At 36.0% G+C, this 20,980-nt stretch overlaps 1 protein-coding gene across 3 annotated transcripts in view; it reads left to right on the top strand.

Moving 5' to 3' along the window:
• The window catches only part of LOC137404834 (condensin-2 complex subunit D3-L-like), a 73,878-nt gene that overhangs the window by 12,723 nt on the left and 40,175 nt on the right, over positions 1 to 20,980 (top strand). Inside the window, exons 9-17 of one of the 3 annotated variants that reach the window (XM_068091072.1) lie at positions 32 to 165; positions 1,857 to 1,972; positions 2,344 to 2,451; positions 4,244 to 4,412; positions 5,648 to 5,914; positions 9,695 to 9,791; positions 14,990 to 15,124; positions 15,544 to 15,549; positions 19,432 to 19,530. In XM_068091072.1, coding sequence (XP_067947173.1) covers positions 32 to 165; positions 1,857 to 1,972; positions 2,344 to 2,451; positions 4,244 to 4,412; positions 5,648 to 5,914; positions 9,695 to 9,791; positions 14,990 to 15,124; positions 15,544 to 15,549; positions 19,432 to 19,530 — 1,131 coding nt within the window. The remainder of the gene's footprint in view (positions 1 to 31; positions 166 to 1,856; positions 1,973 to 2,343; positions 2,452 to 4,243; positions 4,413 to 5,647; positions 5,915 to 9,694; positions 9,792 to 14,989; positions 15,125 to 15,543; positions 15,550 to 19,431; positions 19,531 to 20,980) is intronic. The other 2 variants (XM_068091067.1, XM_068091063.1) reach the window with 2 other exon arrangements.

The following is a 20,980-nucleotide window of genomic DNA, read 5'->3' as shown; positions in this document are numbered from 1 at the left end:
GAGTTCTGTATTGCCATATTTTCTCCTTTAGCCTTGACGGATAGCGAAGGTCTCATCTCCCTTATTAAAAGACGACTACATCTCCCAAAGGCTATAGTTAGGAAAGCTGCCCTGCAAGCATTGGAGAATGTTATCATATATAACGAAGGCATTGGCATGTCAAAGGTCGGTCTTTAAACCTTGTTAACTTTTTTAAAAATCCAGGAGAACCCAGCACAGGTTAAAGGTTAAAGCAAGCTAAATTTAAAGTTTTGCTGTAGTTGTTGAATGATTTGGTGTTTCGTTGTTGAGTTTAGGCGTCTGATTTGGGCGTACGATTTTGCATAAAGTTTTGACAGTCGTATTTATGTTGGTCATTCGCTTTTATACGTCTTATTGCTGTCTCTGCTGCTAATTGGTCATTAGTTTTAAGCTTGTTGATAAATCCAACAGTTGAACTGTTCAGCCTAGAGAAGTTAGTGAACAGGATAGTTTGGGTAAGAGATAGAAGCAAACTAAAATTGTTTTGGATACTCATGTACCGCAATCAAAGGTGATTATCAATGATTATTCAAGGTAATCATGAGATACCATGACCCTGAAAGCACTGCGCTTGCGCATTCAGAAGGTAATCATGAGATACCATGAACTTGGAAGCACTGCGCTTGCGCATTCAGAAGGTAATCATGAGATACCATGAACTTGGAAGCACTGCGCTTGCGCATTCAGTAGGCAATCATGAGATACCATGAACCTGGAAGCACTGCGCTTGCGCATTCAGAAGGTAATCATGAGATACCATGAACTTGGAAGCACTGCGCTTGCGCATTCAGAAAGTAATCATGAGATACCATGAACTTGGAAGCACTGCGTTTGCGCATTCAGAAGGTAATCATGAGATACCATGAACATGGAAGCACTGCGCTTGCGCATTCAGAAGGTAATCATGAGATACCATGAACCTGGAAGCACTGCGCTTGCGCATTCAGAAGGTAATCATGAGATACCATGAACCTGGAAGCACTGCGCTTGCGCATTCAGAAGGTAATCATGAGATACCATGAACCTGGAAGCACTGCGCTTGCGAATTCAGCTGTTTGTGGCGTCTTCACTAGGTTCACAATAGAAGAAATTTTAGTAGAGTTTTGGGCTCTATGGATATTAATTGACAATTTAGCTGAAAATTTGGTATCTATGGTTAAATGGTATTTTTATATTTTAGGTTGTGTCCAAAATAACACATACTGTATATATGAATATATATATATATGAAGATATATATACATATATATATATATTCTTATTAATCGTTTGCATTATTATAGCTTATTTTCTCATGTTGAATAGCTCTTCTCCTTTTATTTTTCTCAAACATGCCTGGAAAAGGCATTAGGAAACATGGTTTATTATTATTGTTTATCAGTGTTGTTTATTAATATTGTTTATGTGTTAGTGTTAAATATCTCTCTAACAATTATGCTGTGAAGTACCATAATTCTCTGTTGATACTAGTCGGGAGGCTATAAAAATGTTTGGCAAAGTCAGTAAATATAACACTTTGCTCTTCAATTCATAAAAAAAAACAATTGTGTACTTCAAACAGTTTTTTTTAAAAAGCGATAGAAATTGTCAAAAAATAATCTGGCCCCTCTGGAGTCTCTTTTAGATCTGAGGCAGTGTTTACTTACTCGCAGCTAAACTTATGAATTATAATAACTTCTTAATGATTCACTTTTAAAGTTCCCTAAGTTTTCTCTGTTTGTTACACTCTTGCAAGAGAAGTAGAAAAAGGCGCTGTGATGGCAGATCCTTTGTAACCGCATGCTCTCATATCGAACAAAAACAAAAATTTCATGAGTAACATCTGTGTTTGAAAGGAATTGCAGGTGCTGCAGGAACACTGCAGAGATGTGGCTGTACCAAACCGGAAGCAGGCTATGCAGTCTCTTACCAGAATCTTGCAGTTATATCCTGCCAATCCTGATGCTCAAATGTAAGCATTTACATGGCTCTATCACTAGATTTCTATGAAATGATATTACGTTGACAGATAGTTTAATCGGCACTTGGAAGAGCTAGTCGGACGAAATCTTGAGGTGCATCAAATAACTAGGTTGACCAACGCGTCGTCAAAGATAGCGTAACAAAATGATCTCCACAGGCTTAGCTCTATATGATCATTATTTCCTGCTGCTAAATAAGGAATGAAATTAATTACGATGTACTTTATTTCAGGCTATGCAGCATATGCTCTTAGGCTAGTCTTCAAGGGCACTAGTCTACATTTTCTAGGTAGTTTTTCCGGTGTGTCGAATATTTTAATTTTGCTTTAGCTTCTTCTACTGTACTTCATAATAATTTTAGGGCTTGGCTTACGGGGATCCTGTCAGCTCATGATGACAGCGAAGCATCAGTGCAGGAGAAATGCTGTGATTTTGTCAAGTCTATTGTGTGGGATCCTATACATTTAGGGTAGGGAAACTGACTCCTTACTTCTCTAGACGTATTTGCTTCTCTTCACGTTATTTGTTCAACCAATAAAAATTGTTTATACCTAGCTGCAAGATTAGAGTTGTTTTCTCTTCCATCTAAAGGAATTATAAAAAAGAGCTAACAACTTTCAGTATCACAAAGTTGCATGTCTTAGTGTTCGCCAAACTTGTGGAACTTTTGTATAATTACTTATGCTCTCACTCTGTGAAAGTAAATAGCGATCTAACTAATGAAATCATCTAAATTGAGGAAGGGTGGTAAGGCAGACATTTGATTGCTTGTGTTAACTGCTGCTAGGGCTACAAATGGGCCACAATCTATGACCTTGTTGGCCGGTGAAGCATTTTAACAAACTCAGTATAATATCATTAAAACCTGGTTTGCATGCCATTACAGTCATCCTTCGACTTACGAGCTTAATGCGTTCCGAAACTGAGCTCATATGTCAATTTACTCGCATGTTGGTACAATCTATATATATATATATATATATATAGAACAATTAAATATATATTGATTGGTTTCCATACTCTAAAAAATGCAAATAAAACACTCAAAACAAGATTATGTAACAGGAAGAATATGTTGGTTATTGTCCTAACTTACCACATGCTTTTAAAAAGCAACTAATAAAAAATAATGCAAGGAAATGTGATTAATTAAAATGTAAAATTAAATAAATACAATAGCAGCTGAAGCTAGCATTTGCCAGAGAGAGGGAGAGAGATATATATGTAAGTTATCCTTCATTACAACAGTTGACTTTGATAAATTTGGATTTTATCAAAGCCTTAAAAGACAAACTTAAAAGCCAACCTAAAAGCAAACTTTCGTTTTCAATTTGACGTAATTGAAATTTCTTCGGCGTTCATAGTTTGAAGTTTCTCGCTGGCTAGTTAATTTTTCCTTTGTTTCGCTTTCACGACTAGCCGGCCGTTTTAAGATAAACGGCCCGGTAATCGTGAAAGGTGCTATCTAAGGACGTTTGCCTTTGGCACCATTTCAACATGTTGCGATTAGGACGAACACTGACAGGTGTCATCACAAAGGGTTAATGCACGACCACTAGCCAACTTGTCCGAATGTCTATTTTTATAGTTTTGATAGATGGCACCGGCTTTTTCACATAGCATCGTTTCAGTTACGCTGTCACTGGCCAATTGTTTATCTTTTATCCAATGCCTGAGCGGTCTCTCCATCAGCGGTCGTAAAGATCGCTGCGCCGTTTAAAAACTATGGTTAGTCTTTTTTGCGAGCTAAATGCCCTGAATATAATCCTTCTGTTTGATAATTGTGGATGTATTTATCCTATTGCTGAGCTAGCTCAATCATGCATACACATTTCGCATATTTTTCAATAATTTTCCGTTTAATATCAATTGTTATAATTTGCTATTTTTTGCATTGTCTTTTATTTCACTGGCAAACTTTCGGTCTACGCACAGTACTTTCAATTCACATAATTCTGCACTGAAAATCACGCACAAAACACGGTTCAAAAGTATAACCGAGCAGTTGAAAAATACAGAGTGATGCTGTTCTCATAAAACACCTCCGGCATACTTGGCAGCTGACTCACGTGCTCGTATCTCAAACATGGCTCGTATGCTAGTGCTAAAACTTGCTTAAAAGGTGGCTCGTACCTCAAGTTTCTCGTACGTTGGAGCACTCGTAAGTTGAAGTATTACTGTACAAGCTTACCAGCTAGATTTGCACGTTATTCCCCCATGACGTGTGTCACACATTCTTGTGAGACTATTTTACATATTAGAAAGGATATGGAACTGGCGTGGCAGCTCTGCAGCAATATGCTGAAGGAGAAGAGGTTATTTCCACCTCGAATGCTGCACTCCATATGCGTGCAGCTTCATAAGAGGGAAGACCTTCCAGATGAGCTCATTGACATTCTTACTAGGTTCATATCTTCAGAATATGGCAAGGTACTCGATTCCTTGCTCTCCTCACTGCGCTGTGCTTAGATTATCTTATCTTGATGTTAGTAGAACTTTTAGTGTTTCCTGTGTCTCATTTGAACATAAAATTATTTAGAAGAATTGCTTATCTTTGGGCAAAGCTTGGCAGTTTGTCATTGGTGACTGTTACATTCATAGAGTACATATATTTTACTTGGTACAAGGGGCTGGAGATCATATAAGCTTTTTGTTAACATCATAACATGATTGTTAAACGGCCAAATTCAACATTACAGTTATTTGGTATCAAAAGATTCACCATGTCTTACTCTGCTGTGTTGTAAGTGCAAAATATGTGGAAATGTGATTACAAGCTTTTAAAAGCTAAAAAACGAACAGGTAATTGCAGCCATCACGATAACGCTGTAGATTAGAATCTCTTTATTTCGACGACGTCGTCAAACATTGTGGTTATTGTTTTTGATCACGTGAAATTAAAGGACAATAAAAAGCTCAATCCACAACGTCTTGTAGCACTAGTTTATGACAAAGACTGGGTTCTACCAAAAATTCCGTATCAAGTATAGATGCTCGCTACGTTACAGTTTTGTTTCGGCTTGTTATGGTCTAATCATCTAGTTGTAATTTGTTCATGTGACCCATACTTCCTGCCAAATAGCGCAAACAATTTCTGCAGTATTTTTTGACTATTACAGGTGACCAACATGCTTGTCATGTTTATCAGATGATGATATGCACTGCTTCGAGTTGAGGTTAAAAAATTGAACAAATTTTCGCGGTAGGTTTTGAGATATCAGTGCTCAAAGGGACAGCATTACAATGATGATGAAATAGACACATAAAGACAATAGACATGGTTTTATTGAATGCGTGGAGTATATGTGTTAAAATATTTCGAGGAATGATGTTGCATGAAAGTGTAAACAGAAGCCGTTCTGTTCAACTACGTCTCATTTGAGCCGTTTTGGAAAGGGATTCCAGTCTACGGCGTCTTCATGATGGCTGCGATTAACTGTTGGTTTTTAGCTTTTAAGAGCGTGTAATCACATTTCCACATATTTTGCACCTATGACACAGCAGAGTAAGACGGGGTGAATCCTTTGATACCAAATAATTGTAATGTGAATTTTGTTGCAAATCAACCTTTAACATCATAACTAGTTAGTTTTTGTGTCAATTAGGCTATTATCTGCATGACTGCGCACTAATTATTTTCCATGTTTGCTTTCTTACTCTGACAGGAAGCTTGGCTTTTGCTCTCCATTGTTTGCTCCATCACCTCTATTAAGCACGGGAAGATGGCTGATTTTCTGGCCAATCAGTGGTTGGAAGGCTTCAGCGCTATGAGCGAGTCAGTTGTACAACACGCTCTGACGACGTTGTCTGTTCTGGCAGCGCAAATTTGCTCACTCAAAAGACAGCGCCTAATTGCAGACCTGCTCTGCAGACTGAAGAGTTTTTCTTCGCCCATAAAGTTCATCAAGCCCATGGTGGTGGCTCTGTCTCAGGTGGTTTACCTATTCGTGTTTACAGGTTCAAGTGGTTATGCATCTATAATCGGAACATGGCAGGCATTTGTGTGAAATGTCTGTAAATACTCATGAAGTATTGGCAGAGAGAGCGGGCAATACATTTTAAACAGGTTTTCCTGAATGGTGCTATAGCAAATGCTTGGGGCGCCAATCATAATCTGGCTCCAAATTTCGTTCCAGAAAGTTTCAAAGTTGAACTCATTATTAGAATACTAGGCGACGTGATTGGCCTTTTGTTTCTTCGGTTATAGTACATTTTAAAAAACCCATGAGAATTATGAGGTCTCATATGGTCTCATCTGTTGTCAAATGACTCTAGTGATGTATAATGTTATTAAATTTCCTACAGGACAATATGTATAGTTAACAAAGTTATATTCCGTGATGGTTGTCTTTTCATGCACTTTCTTGGCCTATTTTATTCGCGGAGGACCACATATGTGGATAAATTAATCTGTTAACCCAGCTAGCAATAGAGTGAAAGACCTTCACACGCTTATAGCATGTGTTTAACTTTCTATTTGGCTTTTTTATTTAATATGTAAACGTATCGGCAAATCATCTACATACCTCAATGTTTAAATCAAAATCATCAACTACAGTATAAGAAGTTGTTGAAGGTTATTTCACAGAAAAAAATTGCAAGAGCGGCTTTTGATGGTGACATGCTGAATTCTGAAGAAATTGTGACAACTTTGAATGGTTTGGTGAAGAATTGCGATGCATTGGCAATGGGCACAACTTTACCCACGACGATAAATACCAAAAATTTGAAACTCAATTATGTTTACTGACTAAGCCTGGCGTGTAGTTTGTAATTTCGTGTAGTAGTTATTCTCCCTTTTTCTTTTTAAAGGTTGACATGCAACAAAATTCACATTACAGGTATTTGGTATCATAAGATTCGCTATGTCTTACTCTGTTGTGTTGTAGGTGCAAAATATATGGAAATGTGATTACAAGCTCTTAAAAGCTCAAAAAGGAACAGTTAATCGCAGCAACAAGAGACCGCCCGTAGCTTGGATTCGCTTTTCAATACGGCTCAAATGGGACGTAGTTGTTACAGGATGGTTTTTGTTTACACTTTCATGCAACCTCATTCGTCGGAATATTTTCACAAACATACTTCACGCACTCAATAAAACCATGTCTATTGTTTTTACGCGTCTGCTTTATCGTCATTGTAATGCTGTCACTTTTAGCACTGATATCTTATAACTTAACATAAAAAATCATTAAACTTTTTAATCTTACCTCGAAGGAGTATATATCATTTTCTGATAATCATGACGAGCCTGTTGGTTACCTGTGATAATCGAAAAGAGCTGCAAAAATTATTTGCGAAGTATTGGGTCACGTGATCAGATTACGACTTGACGATTGAATAATGCCGAAAGAAAACTGTAACGTAGCGAGCATCAATATTTGATACGGGCTCTTCGGTAAAACCCGAAGTGTTTGTCATAAACTAGTGCTACGATAAGTTTTATATTGAGCTTTTTATTGGCCTTTCAATTCACGTGAGAACATACATGACAAGACAATAACCAAACTGGAATGACTACGTCAGATAAATAAAGAGATTCCAATCTACGGCGGCTTTTCGTTTTTGAGCTTTTAAGAGCTGGTAATCACATTTCTACGTATTTGGCATCTACAACACAACAGAGTAAGACATGGTGAATCTTTTGATACCAAATAATTGTAATGTGAATTTTGTTGCAAGTCAACCTTTAAGACAAGAGCCAGCAACTCTATTCGCTGGTTTTAATCATTTGTGGAATTGTCTGTCATCAATTTTTTAAATTCAACGAATAATATAATCTTGTAGGGTATCAGGCTTGTTAAATCCATCGAATGATATCATCCTGTAGGGTATCATGTCTGTTGAATCCATCGAATGATATCATCCTGTAGGGTATCATGTCTGTTGAATCTGTCGAATGATATCATCCTTATAGGGTATCATGTTTATAATATCATCCTTATAGGGTATCATGTTTATAATATCATCCTGTAAGGTATCATGTTTATAATATCATCATGTAGGGTATCATGTTTATAATATCATCCTGTAAGGTATCATCTTTATAATATCATTATTATAGGGTATCATGTTTATAATATCATCCTGTAGGGTATCATGTTTATAATATCATCATGTAGGGTATCATGTTTATAATATCATCCTTATAGGGTATCATGTTTATAATATCATCCTGTAGGGTATCATGTTTATAATATCATCCTTATAGGGTATCATGTTTATAATATCATCCTGTAAGGTATCATGTTTATAATATCATCATGTAGGGTATCATGTTTATAATATCATCCTGTAAGGTATCATCTTTATAATATCATCCTGTAGGGTATCATGTTTATAATATCATCATGTAGGGTATCATGTTTATAATATCATCCTTATAGGGTATCATGTTTATAATATCATCCTGTAGGGTATCATGTTTATAATATCATCCTTATAGGGTATCATGTTTATAATGTCATCATGTAGGGTATCATGTTTATAATATCATCATGTAGGGTATCATGTTTATAATATCATCCTGTAGGGTATCATGTTTATAATATCATCCTGTAAGGTATCATCTTTATAATATCATCATGTAGGGTATCATGTTTATAATATCATCCTGTAGGGTATCATGTTTATAATATCATCCTTATAGGGTATCATGTTTATAATATCATCCTGTAGGGTATCATGTTTATAATATCATCATGTAGGGTATCATGTTTATAATATCATCCTTATAGGGTATCATGTTTATAATATCATCCTGTAGGGTATCATGTTTATAATATCATCCTTATAGGGTATCATGTTTATAATATCATCCTGTAGGGTATCATGTTTATAATATCATCATGTAGGGTATCATGTTTATAATATCATCATGTAGGGTATAATGTTTGTTAAATTTACAGTCAAACTTCGCTTACAAGTAGGTATGTGAAAACCAGTATACAAGTAGATATATAAAACAAAAAATACTTAAAAATGTTATGTTAATTTAAGTTCAATTATCTTACGAAACCCGGTTCTATTTTCATCACCTCTCCCTATTCGCCTCTCCCTTTTCGCCTCTACCTACTCACCTCTACCTACACACCTCTACCTACTCACCTCTACCTACTCACCTCTATCTACTCACCTCCACCTACTCAACTCTACCTACTCACCTCTACCTACTCGCCTCTACCTACTCGCCTCTACCTACTCGCCTTTACCTACTCACTTCTACCTACCCTACTCTACCGACTCAACTCTACCTACTCACCTCTACCTACTCACCTCTACCTACTCACCTCTACCTACACACCTCTACCTACTCACCTCTACCTACTCACCTCTACCTACTCACCTCTACCTACACACCTCTACCTACTCGCCTCTACCTACTCGCCTCTACTTACTCGCCTCTACCTACTCGCCTTTACCTACTCACCTCTACCTACTCACCTCTCCTTACTCGCCTTTACCTACTCGCCTCTACCTACTCACCTCTACCTACTTGCCTCTACCTACTCGCCTCTACCTACTCACGTCTACCTACTCGCGTCTGCCTACTCGCCTCTACCTACTCGCCTCTACCTACTCGCCTCTACCTACTCGCCTCTACCTACTCACGTCTACCTACTCACGTCTACCTACTCACCACTACCTACTCACCTCTACCTACTCACTACTACCTACTCATTTGTACTTTTGCACAAGTGTCAATCTTGCAGCTGGTAAAGGCTGATGGAGCAGGGAATGACTGGGTAAAAGAGATAGTAGACCTCACAGAGCACTTTCTATCTGGAATAATATATGCTGACGGATATGGTATGTCATTGCATACCCTCTGTCACACCGTATCTCATCAATGTATAGTAGAGTGTAATACACGAGCTATTATAGAATACAACAATTGATAAAATGAATATGGCTTTTTTGAGCCAAAATGAATAACTAATTGGTAGAAACTTTTTTAATGGGTTAATTTCCTTGCCCTATTAAAATGATGTTTTAAACAGGTATTTGGCTCTGCACTCAAAGTAATTTCCAGCGTATGATCCTCGAAGTTTCTCGAAACTTTTTAGTTTTTAAAATGTTCATAAAAAGACTTAAAAAATTTTAAAATGTAGCTTGAAAAATATGAAAGTAATTGAAAAACTAAATGAAAAGAAAACAAAATTTTATTTTACGTAAACTAAATTAATAAAAATAATGCTCAGTAAAACGAGTTTTTTTTATTGCGGCTTTACCTTAGAGACGAGCTTAACTGTAGGGTTCTTGATGCATTTGCTGTGAGGCAGAGAAGCTAGAGATGTGTATTGTAACTTTAAGGTAACTTGGACTTGGTGTTGAACTTACTCAGCTTAGTTTGAAACTCGCCTAGCCTAAGTTAAAGCTTGTTTACAGAAATTAATAGTAAATTTGGAAAAATACAAAACAATTGAAGTCTGGTATGCTAATTTAATTTACACTTTTCAACTTTAACTTTTTTAATTTTAAGTTAGTGAGTTATCCTACGCTATGTTTAAGACCAGAAATGTTTACAAGGCTTTGAAAAATGACTGGATTCGTTTCAATTCTCATCAAAAAATTGACAATTCAATTCCCAATTCCTTTGCATCATTTGTCGTGTAAGAATTGATACCACGCACGATTCATTGCAAAAGCATCACAATTCATTTCCCAATTCCTTTGCATCATTTGTCGTGTAAGAATTAATACCACGCACGATTCATTGCAAAAGCATCACAATTCAATTCTCAATTTTTTAGCTATTCTAACTTCAATGACTCAATTCAATTCAGTTCTCTCAAATAAATAAAATTCTCTATCGATTATTAAAATAGTTGACCTATAACAGAATATCAAAGTAATGATAACCCACAATCGCTTATTTAGCTACATGCATTAGCTCAGTCTATTGACTGTTTGCATAGTGAATATCAACTGCGTATTTCACTGGGGACTTCATTGTTTTTTCAGGTGGAATTAAGACATGCCGACCATTTGTTGCTAACATACACTCAGTATTTTTGCTGTAAAAGCAGAGTTTCTTCCATACAACTTCAATTTGAAGTTTTTAGAATCGGCAAAAAAATTTGCTCTTTAAAAAAAATCTTAAAAAAAAGAATCTTTAATATTTTGGTAGTTTAGTGAAACAGGCTGCAAAAAGAAAATGCTATCGTTTCCGCAGTTTGACCAAAATGCAAACACACATTATTTAATATAAAATGTAGTAGTCAAAAATATCATTCGTCCAGTGTTGAAGGATTTACTAGCAGAAATATGTTTCGGTCGCTATTTACAATATTTCATTCATCCTTAACCGGAAATTAAAAAAATTAAAACTACGATTCTATGCTGTGTTTCATGAGTAAAGGAAAAACTGCAACTGATTCATTTTTGGCACAATAATAACCTAACTTCCTAAATTTATTGTGGCAAAGTTTTGGGTAGATCTAATAACACTGCGATCCGTGATCGTTTTTTTTGTATAGGTACAAAGGCAAGTCGTTAAAAAGGTTTTTCCGTAGAATGAACAATATTCATGAGCAGCTATAAAGCCTATAAATAATCTTATTGTCACTGCGCAGGTAAACCATAAATCTCGTGTGTAGTACATATTATTTACTAAGAAAATAGATGCAGTGATATCAAAGTATTTAAAAAATGTGTGCGGGTGGCAACATGGGACTGCACCGACATCTTCGCCTTGGCGTACATCAAGTAACAGATTGTGTCACTTAGTACATCACTGTCCATGGTGGATTTTCCGTCAACGCAGTAATTATAATAGAAAGAATTGGTGCATTCTGACTTGAGTCGTTTTGCTGATTAAAAATAGAGATCAAGTAAATTTCTCTATGGTGACAGTAAAGTCTCAATTTAATGCTTACTGAAGTCAATACAATTCTACAGTAAGCAAAAGATACCAGAGAATCGATTCTTTAAAATTAATTTGTGAAGTGAGCCTTAAAACTTGCTCTAGCAAGCGTGTTAACTCGAGTGCCTATTTCTGTCTATGACCTCTATCTCTACCTTTAACATATATGTGTACAAATATTTGAACACACTTAGGGGCTTGTTTGAAGTTCAAGGATGACTAAATCTCGAAATTGTAGTTATCTATAACAGTGCCAATAGTGCTTCGTCATTCTTCTACAATTAATTTGTTACTGATAAAATGGCAAACTTAATTTGGATACAAAATATTTTGTGAAGAAAGCGCTGTACTCTGATACATGTGGAAATTTTTAGGGCAAAATTGCACTACATTTGGCTGGCATATACATGGGCAGATGATAGATATAGCTTCTGATGATCACCTGTTTTATTGCCGTATGACACGTTCACAAGCCAATTCCTCCTTTATGTAAAAAACAGCCACTCATGAAACTCGTTTGTTTCCACCACTCTAATACTTACATGTAAATAGCGCTGCTGTTTCCAGCTGGTATTTTAAAAACACTGTGAATTTCAGTTAATTTTTCCGACTTTCAAATCTTGCCCTTCAAATAGGAACAAACTAAATTTAACTTGTTAATTTAATGACTGCACAGTACCTGCGGTACACAGTACCTGCGGTATTATTGGTTTGTATCGACAACTTGTCTCTTTTTTCCTTATCACTTTCGTTTGGTTTAGAACTCATGATTAAGGTTTATTTCACATTAAGGGAACACACATTCAATGTCGATGCACATCGATTATATTCTTACTTTTCATTAGACAGCAAGGTTTATAGTGAAGAGAAAAAAGAAATTATATATGTCTAATGTAAAACGAAAAAGATTTTGCACAAAAAATAATGGCTAGATAAAGTCGGTTTTGTTACAATGATAACAATAAAAAGTGATACCGATACAATCAATACGAAATGAGAAAACAGAATAAAACCATGAATATGTGAAATTAATAGTAATGAGCACAGGACTGTGCTCATTACTATATACACTGGTATAAAACCAGGTTACTGTTCCAGTTATCCATCAAAATTTTGGTATTTCTCAATACTTGGACTAACATAAAAATGAGGTATAGAAATTAAATACATCAGTGAAGCAGACAAGTACTTTGTCTGCCCGAACAAAGAGAGAATGCAGAGGCAATTCCGACTCGAAAATGTCCATTTGAATGTTTTTTAGTTTTGCAATGTCTAGCGATTGCCCTTTCTAAGAACCTGGAATTGAAGAATGAAAATGTGCCATTGCAGTTGCACTTTAATGGAACATTTTAAGTTGAAACAGCACATTTAAAAATTACAAATTCACAAAATAGTCGATGGATTTTGAAATGATTTTTAAAACGAAAAACAAACGCAAAAGGTAATATTAGTTGATAATAAAAAGTACATATCATTTAGCTTAATGCAATCGCAATAAGAATACCGTAGATAACATAGTTACGACGATGAGAATGGCTTAGCCTTGTGGCTAGGTGCGCGTGTTTGCAAACTTGCGATTGCAATCGTCGCGAATTCAATAAACATAAGACAAACTTTAAATATTTATGAATAATTATGCAGTTATTTATTCTCTTTGCTTTATCGACACTCCTGACAATCTCTCATAGCATGCTAGACTGAGGGTATGAACACATATTTATAATAGATATACCCATATTCGTCATTTTCTCTTCCAAGTGCAGCGAAGGAAAAAATGATATTTTTAAGGATATGGGACTCTTGTTATTCAAATCAAGTTGGAGAACATGCACCGTATTGGCACTTTACCTTATAGAATTTACTACATTATAGAAAAAAACTACATCAATTCTTTACGTTATATGTTTACATTATAGGAGTGTCTACTGTACCTTGGATATAAAGATTTAGAATGTAGCAGTACATCACTGATTACATTTGTCATTAGCATATGTCCCAGCTCATGTTCATACACAAACAGTAATTCTGCAAGAAAATGACTTCTAATTTAAACAAAGTTGTCTGTCCGCAATTGTCTGCAGTTTGATAAACAATTGGTAGCTACCATATAAGAGGTAGTTAACATATAGCTGGTAGTTAACATATAGCTGGTAATTAATATATCATTGATAGTTAATATATAACTGGTAGTTAACATATACCAAGTAGTTAATATCTAACAGATAGTTAACATATAAATGGTAGTTAACATATAACTGGTAGTTAACATATAGCTTGTAGTCAATATTATCATATAGCTGGTAGTTAATATATAACTGATAGTTAACATATAACAGGTAGTTAACATATTACTGTTAGATAACATATATCTGGCAATTTAAGCTCTGTAGTTTTAAATATTCACTTGTTTGAGCAGTAATTCTTTTGCTGCCATCAATCATAATATGCTGTCATGTCTGCTGCTTCGCTGACTTTGGACTGGTTCACAACATACTTATAGATTTTAGATTTTTTCAATCAAGCAAGTGCCTTCTTTGATTTTTTGACTAACCTTATAGTTTTTCTGATAATAGACATGGTGGAGAGTTTTTAATAGTCATAACTCACTGAGTTATTGCCAATTGTGACTATAGATAAGGGGGGTATAGTAGCCTTATTGGCATCCTCCGCATATCACCATTTGAGTTTTCTTTGCTGAGGCATAGCAAGGATAAATTGAGGAATTAATGAACTGTTCATGAGAAGATTGGTAGAATTATTATCTCGGGCTAGCAATTGAATAAGACTGGCAAGTGGTAGTAGAATATGACTGTGCAATATCCAAAGTTGTCTGCTCTTTTTTAATGTTGGATCAGATAAAAGAGAAGATGATTTTAAAATACATAGATAGTCATAGGCATTGTTTAGTACACAGTATATCTATGTTCCACTCACCAATTACCTGAATTTATTACAAAGGTGATTACTAAGTGTTATATGACCCGCTTGGGAATTTCTATCGTATTGCTGCAGGTAATTTGGCACCATTTTTAGGTCTCTTACCGAATGCTTATCTTCTTAGACCATGACTCTTACGACATTTGCTGCTCGACCGACATTGCTGCATTTGTTCTGTTGTGCTGCAGTTTACGCGTTATTTCAGACTCGAAGGCTGTTGAGCGCATGCCCTGCTACCTCATCACCCTTGGAGAGGCTTGTTTATACTGCCCACAGATTCTCTCTCAATCAATCATCCAGCTTGTTCAGAGTCTACTAGTACTTCCTAAGATCTCAGGTAGTACATATGCTCTTATCATAGATATAGTAAACCCTGGATATGCCAATAATCAAAATAAGTGAGGCCTATAAATAGCATGATGCAACGTCATGGTGATGTGTAGAGTGAATCAGCTGATCTATGAATTCCTATTGACTTGACACTAAAACTGCTCAATTATTCCATATTTTGTGCATCTGAGACTGCATATTTTATTGATAATGTATAAAACTGACTTTGGATGAGAAAGGCAAGAATCTTACGCACATGGTAATGGATAATAACAATGATTTAGAAGCTTCTATATCATTGATAATACAAAGAGTGACCAAATAGAATTTAAACTAATGTAAAGGAATGTGCCGGCCTTCACTTAGCACGATCTAGATTATTACATAAAGAGAAGAGAATGTGTGTAGTTTCTTTCAATTTTATTATAGAAGGAAATTACACTAGCCAAGGAGCGTACGGCTATTTGCTCTACCTAACTGAGTGAGCGCGCTCGTTTATATACAATAAACTCACCCGTTCCAGCTAACGGAGCCGAGTAAAAACCGTATTACATTAGCAATAAACTTAATTGTTAATCCGTTGGCATGGTTATAATACAGCGATAAACTAAGACATAATAGTGATATAGTATATGGACAACTTAATAACGATATAATAAAAAAACACCACGGCATGCAAGATATAACATATAAAAATATTTACATGAATTGCTGAGTCATGGCTCGGCGTCCACCACACTAATAACAAACTAATGAATCAAATGAGATTTAGAAGCAGTTAAGCGGGATCACTGTATTAAACACCCATTAGACATGACTGAAAATAACTAGACGAGATAGTTTTTGTCTAAGGTTGGTTGAACTAGATTCATGCTTTGAAGCGGCATAGTGTATTCAGATTTTAATATAGCAATTACATCCAGATCAATACAGTTAGCATTAGGACTCAGTGTGATATCTGCTTTTATGAGCAGTGCTCGAAGTGCAGATCTAAAGCACTGCACGTCCGAGTTATTGTTATAGCCATCCTTAGATGTATCTCGGAAAACAGAGTCTCAATGTGATCCTGTTTGATCTTAAAGGTTAGGAAGTAGTTGATGTGAGGGTCGTTGCTGAAAAGATATTGAGCAATGCCATGTACAGATTTGGCTGCTGACTCAAAACCAATGAAGCAGCTTTTCACTTGGTGTCTTTAATTGGCATAGATAGCTTATGAAATTGTTGAGAACTTCTTGTTTTGAGTTCAAGTTCTGTCCTGTTATGGGCAATTTAGGATATACCTGGGGTGTTGTAGTCTCCCCTGATGACATTTCACTAAAAATTTGGTCTTATTGTTACGTTTATGACTTAAAAACTAGCATGATAAGCATGCTTTCACTACTAAACTTATTGCTCAGCTGAAGGCTCTGTTGTCGTGATGCACATCACAGCGACGTAACGTCGTGAAAACAACAGCCAATTATGTGCCTCACTTTTGCTCCATTGTAATGATAGCTATTCGCCAATCTAGGGTTTACTCTATGGGTGTTATGGAGTATTTAAGATAGTGCGCCGTGTTATGGGGTATTTACAGTAGTGCGCTATGTTATGGAGTATTTAAGGTAGTGCACCGTGTTATGGAGTATTTAAGGTAGTGCACCATGTTATGGGGTATTTAAGGCAGTGCACCGTGTTATGGAGTATTTAAGGTAGTACGCCGTGTTATGGAGTATTCAAGGTAGTACGCCGTGTTATGGAGTATTTAAGGTAGTGCACCGTGTTATGGAATATTTAAGGTAGTGCACCGTGTTATAGAGTATTTAAGGTAGTGCACCGTGTTATGGGGTATTTAAGGTAGTGCACCGTGTTATGGGGTATTTAAGGTAGTGCACCGTGTTATGGAGTATTTAAGGTAGTACGCCGTGTTATAGAGTATTTAAGGTAGTGCACCGTGTTATGGAGTATTTAAGGTAGTGCACCGTGTTATGGGGTATTTAAGGTAGTGCACCGTGTTATAGAGTATTTAAGGTAGTACGCCGTGTTATGGAGTATTTAAGGTAGTGCACCGTGTTATGGAGTATTTAAGGTAGTGCACTGTGTTATGGAGTATTTAAGGTAGTGCACCGTGTTATGGAGTATTTAAGGTAGTGCGCCGTGTTATAGAGTATTTAAGGTACATCCAAGCCTGGTCATAGACCTTTTATTTTATAATAGATGCTAACTGAGATGTGGAATACATATGAGATACATAAACATGCTGCTGTCTGTTTTGGATGAGCTGAGCAGTTTATGGTGTGCTGACGGTTGTCAGGAAAAACTTGAGTCATAAAGTACTTTTCTGTTTTGAAGCCACATAGTATAAATAGCGAGTTCTTTTTATCCTATGGTTCTGAGGCTTTTTTGTTTTGACCAAGCTGCTGAATCACTTATTTTCTCTTTGTGATGGCGATGAAAATTATTTGCAGATTTTAGTTTTCAGTCGAACTTCTGGTGACCTGTAAACTTACACTACTGTTGCACTAATGGTCTTTAAGGTTTCAACAGATGATATTGCACAGTTTTAGTGGTTTTTGGTGTAAGATGTTTTAACATAAACAAGGGTGCATCTCACATACCCATAAACAAGGGTGCATCTCACATACCCATAAACAAGGGTGCATCTCACATACCCATAAACAAGGGTGTAACTCACATACCCATAAACAAGGGTGTATCTCACATACCCATAAGCAAGGGTGCATCTCACATACCCATAAACAAGGGTGCATCTCACATACCTATAAACAAGGGTGCATCTCACATACCTATAAACAAGGGTGCATCTCACATACCCATAAACAAGGGTGTATCTCACATACCCATAAGCAAGGGTGCATCTCACATACCCATAAACAAGGGTGCATCTCACATACCTATAAACAAGGGTGCATCTCACATACCTATAAACAAGGGTGCATCTCACATACCCATAAACAAGGGTGCATCTCACATACCCATAAACAAGGGTGTATCTCACATACCCATAAACAAGGGTGCATTTCACATACCCATAAACAAGGGTGCATCTCGCATACCCATAAACAGATACCTTTATAAAAGTTTACCCAGGCTACATTGCAGGGCTGCAGTGGTAATGTTACTCTCAATTTTGTTAAAAGTGGTAAAAGAAGCCAGCAAAAGATTTTAGTGTGCAATTGACTGTTGGAAGTGCAATTGACTGTTGAAAAGAGTGTTATAGTCTTATCATTTTATTTTATCGTAAAGGAGAGACAATCTTGGTTGGCAATATCTTTAAATATCTTTAAAAAAATGTTGGTTGTAGAATTGGATGGAAATATTGCTTAAAGGTTGACTTGCAACAAAATTCACATTACAGTTATTTGGTATCAAAAGATTCACCATGTCTTACTCTGCTGTGTTGTAGGTGCCAATTATGTGGAAATGTGATTACAAGCTCTTAAAAGCTCAAAAACGAAAAGCCGCTGTAGATTGGAATCCATTTATTTTTCTGACGTAGTCATTACATTTGTTTATTGTCTTGTCACGTGTTGTTCTCACATGAATTGGAAGGCCAATAAAAAGCTCAATATAAAACTTCTCGTAGCACTAGTTTATGATAAACACTTCAGGTTTTACAGAAGACCCCGTATCAAATATAGATGCTCGCTACTTTACAGTTTTGTTTCAGCTTGATCTAATCGTCAAGTCGTAATTTGATCATGTGACCCAATGCTTTGCAAATAATTTCTGCAGCACTTTTCGATTATCACAAGTGACCAACAGGCTCGTCATTATTATCAGACAATGATATGTACTCCTTCAAGGTAAGGTTAAAAAATTAAATGAATTTTTACGGTAAGTTATAAGATATCAATGCTAAAAGTGACAGCATTACAATGACGATAAAACAGACGCGTAAGAACAATAGACATGGTTTTATTGAATGCGTGAAGTATGTTTGTGAAAATATTTTGACGAATGAGGTTGCATGAAAGTGTAAACAGAAACCATTTTGTAACAACTACGTTCCATTTGAGCCGTTTTGGAAAGAGAATCCAAACTACGGCAGTCTCGTGTGGCTGCGATTAACTGTTCGTTTTTTAGCTTTTAAGAGCTTGTAATCACATTTCCACATATTTTGCACCTACAACACAACAGAGTAAGACATGGTGAATATTTTGATACCAAATAACTGTAATGTGAATTTTGTTGCAAGTCAATCTTTAAGGCTCTTAAAAGTCATCTGCATAACTTGGTCAAGTCATTAGTGGCAGGCGAGCATTAGTATTGTTATTAACATTGTTATTAACATTGTTATTAATGTTGTTATGAATATTGCTGGTATTGTAGGGGAGCAGAAAAGGCTGGGCTTGCTAGCTGATATGGCGAGTGGACTGCTTCCCTCCTCCATTAGATCTGCTGCGCTTTTGTGTCTTGGTAAGAGATGTTCTGTTTATCTAGTTGGGGTCACCATTATTTTCGATCAAAATTTGTTTTTTTTAGAACATTCTTACTGCATTCTTATATGAAATAGCGCATTTCAATTACAAAGCTATTCTCTTGTAATCTGTTCATTGATTTTTTTCCATCGCTAGGAACTTTTAGAGATACTCATAACAAAAGAGAAGTCTTCTCTTTGTTTTATGTCAGTCATCACGACTCCTTGACCATACAGTAATGTAGTAGTTGCGAACACGAATAATATACATATTCGTGGCAGTCAACTGGCTCTAGTCTTTCTTAAGCTTTATCTCCCTTTTTATCCAAAACTGTGAGCCAATCTCTTTTGACTTTAGGTCAAGTCTGTATGATTTACTGCTTACCGCTTGATAGTAATAATACACAGTGCACTCTCAAGATACGATTTTAATCCATTCCAAGGTTGGCACCGTATGGAGAAAAAATCGTATAGAGCGATATAGAAACCATAGTAATTATACAATGCATACATCCCCCGGTGAAATCACCAAAGTTTAATATAAGTACTGTACATGCATGTTAAAGATTAGTAATAAAATAGTATGTTAACCTCAGTAACTATAGTTACCTACAGTAACTTTAGTGTATTTATTGGTTATGATCTGCAGCAAATGTATGTTACAATGTGCTATGTGCAGTACGTAATTAAGGGAGTTCTTAGCTTCGAGACAGACAAAGATGTATGTTTGTATGTATAACATAAACTTTGAATTTAACTTAAATGAATGTAGCTTACTAAACACATACTTGAACCTAAGTTTTAGTATGTATTTTCAATTATTTTACTGAAATTCAACTTTTTATCATTAAAATTTTATCACCTATCGGTTTCCAGCTTCATTTTCACTATAGTTTTTAGCCGACCTCATTAAAACCTCTTTCACCCTAATTTGCTAAAAAAGCCCGAGCGGTGCTGTTGTCGGAAATGTTTTGTTTCATACGTAATGAAATGGATTTTTTGTTAGCAAGTTAAAAGAAGTTGTTTGACCACTGACATTCTGTTTGAAGAGATGCAACTCCAACTTTGCTACTGGCTTTATAAGAAAATAATACTGTTTTTCACCTGGGTAATGCTAAACTGAGAGAAATCCATAGATATAGTAAACCCTGGATATGCGAATAATCAAAACAAGTGAGGCCTATAATTAGCTTGACGCAACGTCATGGTGATGTGCAAAGCGAATCAGCTGATCTATTAACTCCTATTGACTTAGCACAAAAAACTGCTCAATTTTTCTATAGTTTGTGCATCTGAGACTGCATATTTTATTGAAAATATGTAAAACTTATATCCAGTAATATTTCAACTTACGAGTGCCCTAACGTACGAGAAACTTGAGGTACGAGCCAGCTTTTAAGCAAGTTTTAGCACTAACATATGAGCCATGTTTGAGATACGAGCACATGA

Source organism: Watersipora subatra, chromosome 1 (genome assembly GCF_963576615.1).
Source record: "Watersipora subatra chromosome 1, tzWatSuba1.1, whole genome shotgun sequence".
Classification (NCBI taxonomy): Eukaryota; Metazoa; Bryozoa; class Gymnolaemata; order Cheilostomatida; family Watersiporidae; genus Watersipora; species Watersipora subatra.
Note: the sequence above shows the minus strand (reverse complement) of the source record. Positions and strands in the feature narration are given on the sequence as shown.